Genomic DNA, 4,141 nt, shown 5'->3' with positions numbered 1-4,141 from the left:
GAATCTGGGCAGTTATCACACACATAGTATAAATAATTATCAAGACATAGCACCCATTACAAAAAAGTAGAGATTTGTTCCAGATACTTATACTCTTTTAGCATTTTAGATGAAAAATTTTACAAACATAGAAAAAGAAACCAAACTTATGTGGGAACCAGATGAAGAATGTATAATCACGCTTATCCTGTCTGGTATTCAAGGTTTGTTGCAAATGCTCTCAGTCAGTTAAAGAGGATGCATTTATGTCTTAGTAGCTTTCTTCAACTATAGATTAGATAGCAAGTTATTTTAAGTGCTTTGAAATACTTGATAGGACATTAAATATAAAGAAATAATAGTATAACTTTTTGGGTTTTGGCTAAGAGCAAGTGTATGAATAATAACAGCACTGTGATTTATCACATGATCCTTTCTGTCTAAAACTAATTTAAAAAGTGGAAAATTAAAAAAAATCATTATGATCGTTAACAAATTTATATTGTTCTTTCATAGGATAATCTGAACTAATTTCTCCTGTTATGGAAACAAGATTTTATGAAAAAAAAAAGCAGTACTGTTTATTCTTGAATGTCATTTTGTTAGATACATAAAAGGACCATTAACACAATAATATTGGCGATGGCCGCATGGAATCACACCAGTTTTGTGAAAGAATTCTTCCTTGTGGGACTGACTGAAATCCCAGAACTGCAGGTCCCTCTCTTTTTGATTTTCTTTGTCATTTATATGGTCACTCTGGTAGGGAATTGGGGGATGATCATAATTATCTGGATGAATGTCCAACTTCACACTCCCATGTACTTCTTCCTCAGCAACCTTTCCTTATGTGACATTTGTTACTCCACTGTTTTTGCTCCCAAGATGTTAGTCAATTTTCTAGTAGAGAACAAAGCAAGTTCATTTGCTAGTTGTGTTTTACAAAGCTTCTTTTTTGCTGTGTACGTCACCACTGAGGGCATCCTCCTATCTATGATGGCATATGACCGTTATGTAGCCATTGCCAATCCATTGCTTTACACAGTTATTATGACTCAAAGAGTTTGCATTTTGATGGTTCTTGGTTCCTACTTAGGAGGTTTAATTAACTCATTGACCCACACAATTGGTTTGCTGAGGTTGAATTTCTGTGGGCCCAATGTGGTAAATCATTACTTCTGTGACATCCCCCCTCTTTTGAAGCTCTCTTGTTCTGATGCACACATCAATGAGATGCTACTTTTGGTCTTCTCTGGAGCGATTGCAATGTTTACCTTCATAATCATCATGGTTTCCTACATCCACATCATCATAGCTATCCTGAGAATCAGATCAGCTGAAGGAAGACGCAAAGCCTTCTCTACCTGTGCATCCCATTTGACAGCTGTGACATTGTTCTATGGTTCCGTGACCTTCAGTTACATCCAACCAAGTTCTCAGTATTCCATGGAACAAGAGAAAGTATCTGCTGTATTTTATACACTCATAATACCTATGCTAAACCCTCTAATTTATAGCCTGAGAAACAAGGAGGTGAAGGATGCTGCAAAGAGGTCAATCATTTGGAAAAGTCCACATAACTGATTTAGTTCTTGATTTCACTTTGACAAACTAATAACAATAACGTGGAAAGGTAGAGAAAGTCCTTCCTTTTAGGGTTATGTTAGTGATGTTATCAGATTTAATTACAAATTGTTATGGAGTTAGAGAATTTCTTGGGAAGATCAGGGGAAGAAGAATTTATTAACCCCCTATGTTTCAGTCTCTATGCTAAGCACTTTATAAACATTGTCTCATTTGATATGCACGACAACCTTGAGAGGTAGGTGTTGTTACCCTCAATTTACTGTTGAGGAAAGTGAGGCAGAGAGAGTTTAAGAGACATCCTTGGTGTCACACAGGTATAAAGTGTCTTAGGCTGAATTTGAACTCAAGTATTCCTGAATGCAGGTTGAACATTATAATCACTATACCTTCTAACTGCACAAAATTATAATTAGAAAGCAGATTACCATTGTGTGAAGAGTTGAAAGGGATTTTAGGGTCATTTATTTGGACCCCATCATTTGACAAATGCAAAGAACTTGAGGTCAAGAAAAGGAGAGTGAATTGTCTAAAAGTCTAAAGGGGATTACAACAGTAATGATACTACTGAAATTTATAGCTGGTCATTATATAGATCCTTGCCTTGCAAAAAGCTGTGTGTGTTGTGTATGTGTGTAATTCTGCTTATATACAAATTCACTTTAACTCTATAACTGCATTAATTGGATTCTAGAGATACAATTTTCCCATTTTACAAATGAGGAAATTGAAGCTTAGTGAGGTTAAATGACTTGCCAATGGTAACACAGGCAGCAATATAAGTGGCATTTTATCTGAACACATTTTAACTTTTCTACTATATCACTTCCCAAGTTCTTTTAATTAGCTCTTGGGAATATACTGACAGGAAATTAGTCTGTCTATTAGGCAGTTATGTTTTGTCTTGTTTTACCAAGAGCAAAATAATAGAACCTAAAATGTGGAAATGACTTCTTATGTCAGACAACTAATCCAAGTGTGCAAGATGGATCCAGGGTGGGTCACTGATAGCTGACAGGCAGCCAAAATCAATATGATACAGCATAACTCATGGTACATTTTTTTATTCAAATAAAAATAATTCTAATTCTTTTCATAAATAAATTGAAAGGAGATGTTAGAATTTATGAGATTGTCTGGGTTCTTGTAGTGGTTCAATGAGAATGCTACCCATGGCCTTCCAACCTGGGCAATTCATCCAAAAGAAAAATATCTTAATCCAGACTGATGGCATTGAGTTGGTTCACACAGGTTAACTCCTTGTCCTTGGAGGCAAAGGTTACAGAGAAGTCTGCACTACTGTCGAGACCACACTTTCATACTTCCAAAAATGAATCAGTATATTTCTTCATTCTTTGTTCTATCTGCCAGTCCATTTATTGAGGGAATATGTATAATGTGATATGCAATATATAAAGTCATTGCAAAACAAAATTCTTCATTAGACATAAAGGGAAATTTAAAAAAAAAGAATAAAAGAAGGAAAGAAGAAGGGACAAAGAAAGAGAAGGAAGGAAGGGAGGGAGGGAGGGAGGGAGGGAAGGAGGGAGGGAAAAGAAAATGTGCTTTAATCTGCACTCTGAGTCCATCTCTTTTCTATCTGAAAATAGTCCTTTTGAACTGTTTGCAATCACTCTTTGTAGCAGCAAAAATTGAAAACTGAAGGGATGAGAATCAATTGCCCAAATGGCTGGACTATGTTATATCATTGTGATGGAATATTATTGTGCTGTAAAAAATGATGAAAGAATGGTTTCAGAAGAAATAATATGGGAAAACTTGAGTGAACTCATGTAAATGAAGTGAGCAGAACCAGAGCAATTTATATAATAAGAACTTTATTATAAACATAATCAACTGGGAAAGATAAGAACTCTGATCACACTCTATTTTCAACCAATCATATGCCACTATGATTTACCACAGACAATCTCACACATACCCATTTTTATTCACAGGGTTAATGTCAAAGACATTGTCAAATGCTTTGTTCCAACTTTGCTGAGCAATTCCTCCTTGTCTTCCTCTCCTCTCCAACAATACCAGGGAATATAGTGTATCCGATAGGCTAGATGAACTCCTGATTAGTGTCATTTGTTCTGTTCTCTTAGGTCCAAATACCATTTTCCTATCAATCACTCTCTTCTCTTTAATACTCACTACTCTCTAGGTTTTTTATGACCATTCTCTACTGATTCTTTTCTTACATATCTGACTACTATTTCTCAGTTGCCTTTGATGGATCTTCATCCAAGTCATATCCACTAATTGTGGGTGTCCCACAATGCTTTGTCCTAAATCCTCTTCTGTTCTCCTATTACATTTCACTTCATGAATTCATCAGTTCCCATGTATTCAATTATCTCCTCTATGATAACAGTTCTCAGATCTGCTTATACAACTTTAATTTCTTTGTTGAACTTTAGTCTGATGTCTCTAAGTATTTATTAGATACCTCAAACTGAATGTATTGTAGACATCTTAAACTCAATATGTACAAATCTGAGAACATTTTTTCCTCCAAAACTTCAAAATCTCCCTATTTATGTTCAAGAGAACCACATTCCTTCTAGTACCC

General features: G+C 35.4%; 1 protein-coding gene across 1 annotated transcript; it reads left to right on the top strand.

Moving 5' to 3' along the window:
- The first annotated feature begins 621 nt into the window (after positions 1 to 621).
- Positions 622 to 1,563, top strand: LOC114029196 (olfactory receptor 1052-like). The gene has a single exon (XM_027843555.1). It carries the CDS (start codon positions 622 to 624, stop codon positions 1,561 to 1,563), a length of 942 nt encoding a protein of 313 aa, XP_027699356.1.
- The last annotated feature ends 2,578 nt before the right edge of the window (positions 1,564 to 4,141 follow it).

The sequence above is a fragment of the Vombatus ursinus genome, unplaced genomic scaffold (genome assembly GCF_900497805.2).
Source record: "Vombatus ursinus unplaced genomic scaffold, bare-nosed wombat genome assembly UNPS02005150.1, whole genome shotgun sequence".
NCBI classification, from domain to species: domain Eukaryota; kingdom Metazoa; phylum Chordata; class Mammalia; order Diprotodontia; family Vombatidae; genus Vombatus; species Vombatus ursinus.
The sequence above is the reverse complement of the archived record's forward strand: the minus strand, read 5'-3'. Positions and strand labels throughout refer to the sequence as shown.

Coding starts and splice junctions, on each gene's coding strand:
- LOC114029196 (XM_027843555.1), top strand. CDS start 622: ATGGCCGCATGGAATCACACCAGTTTTGTGAAAGAATTCTTCCTTGTG.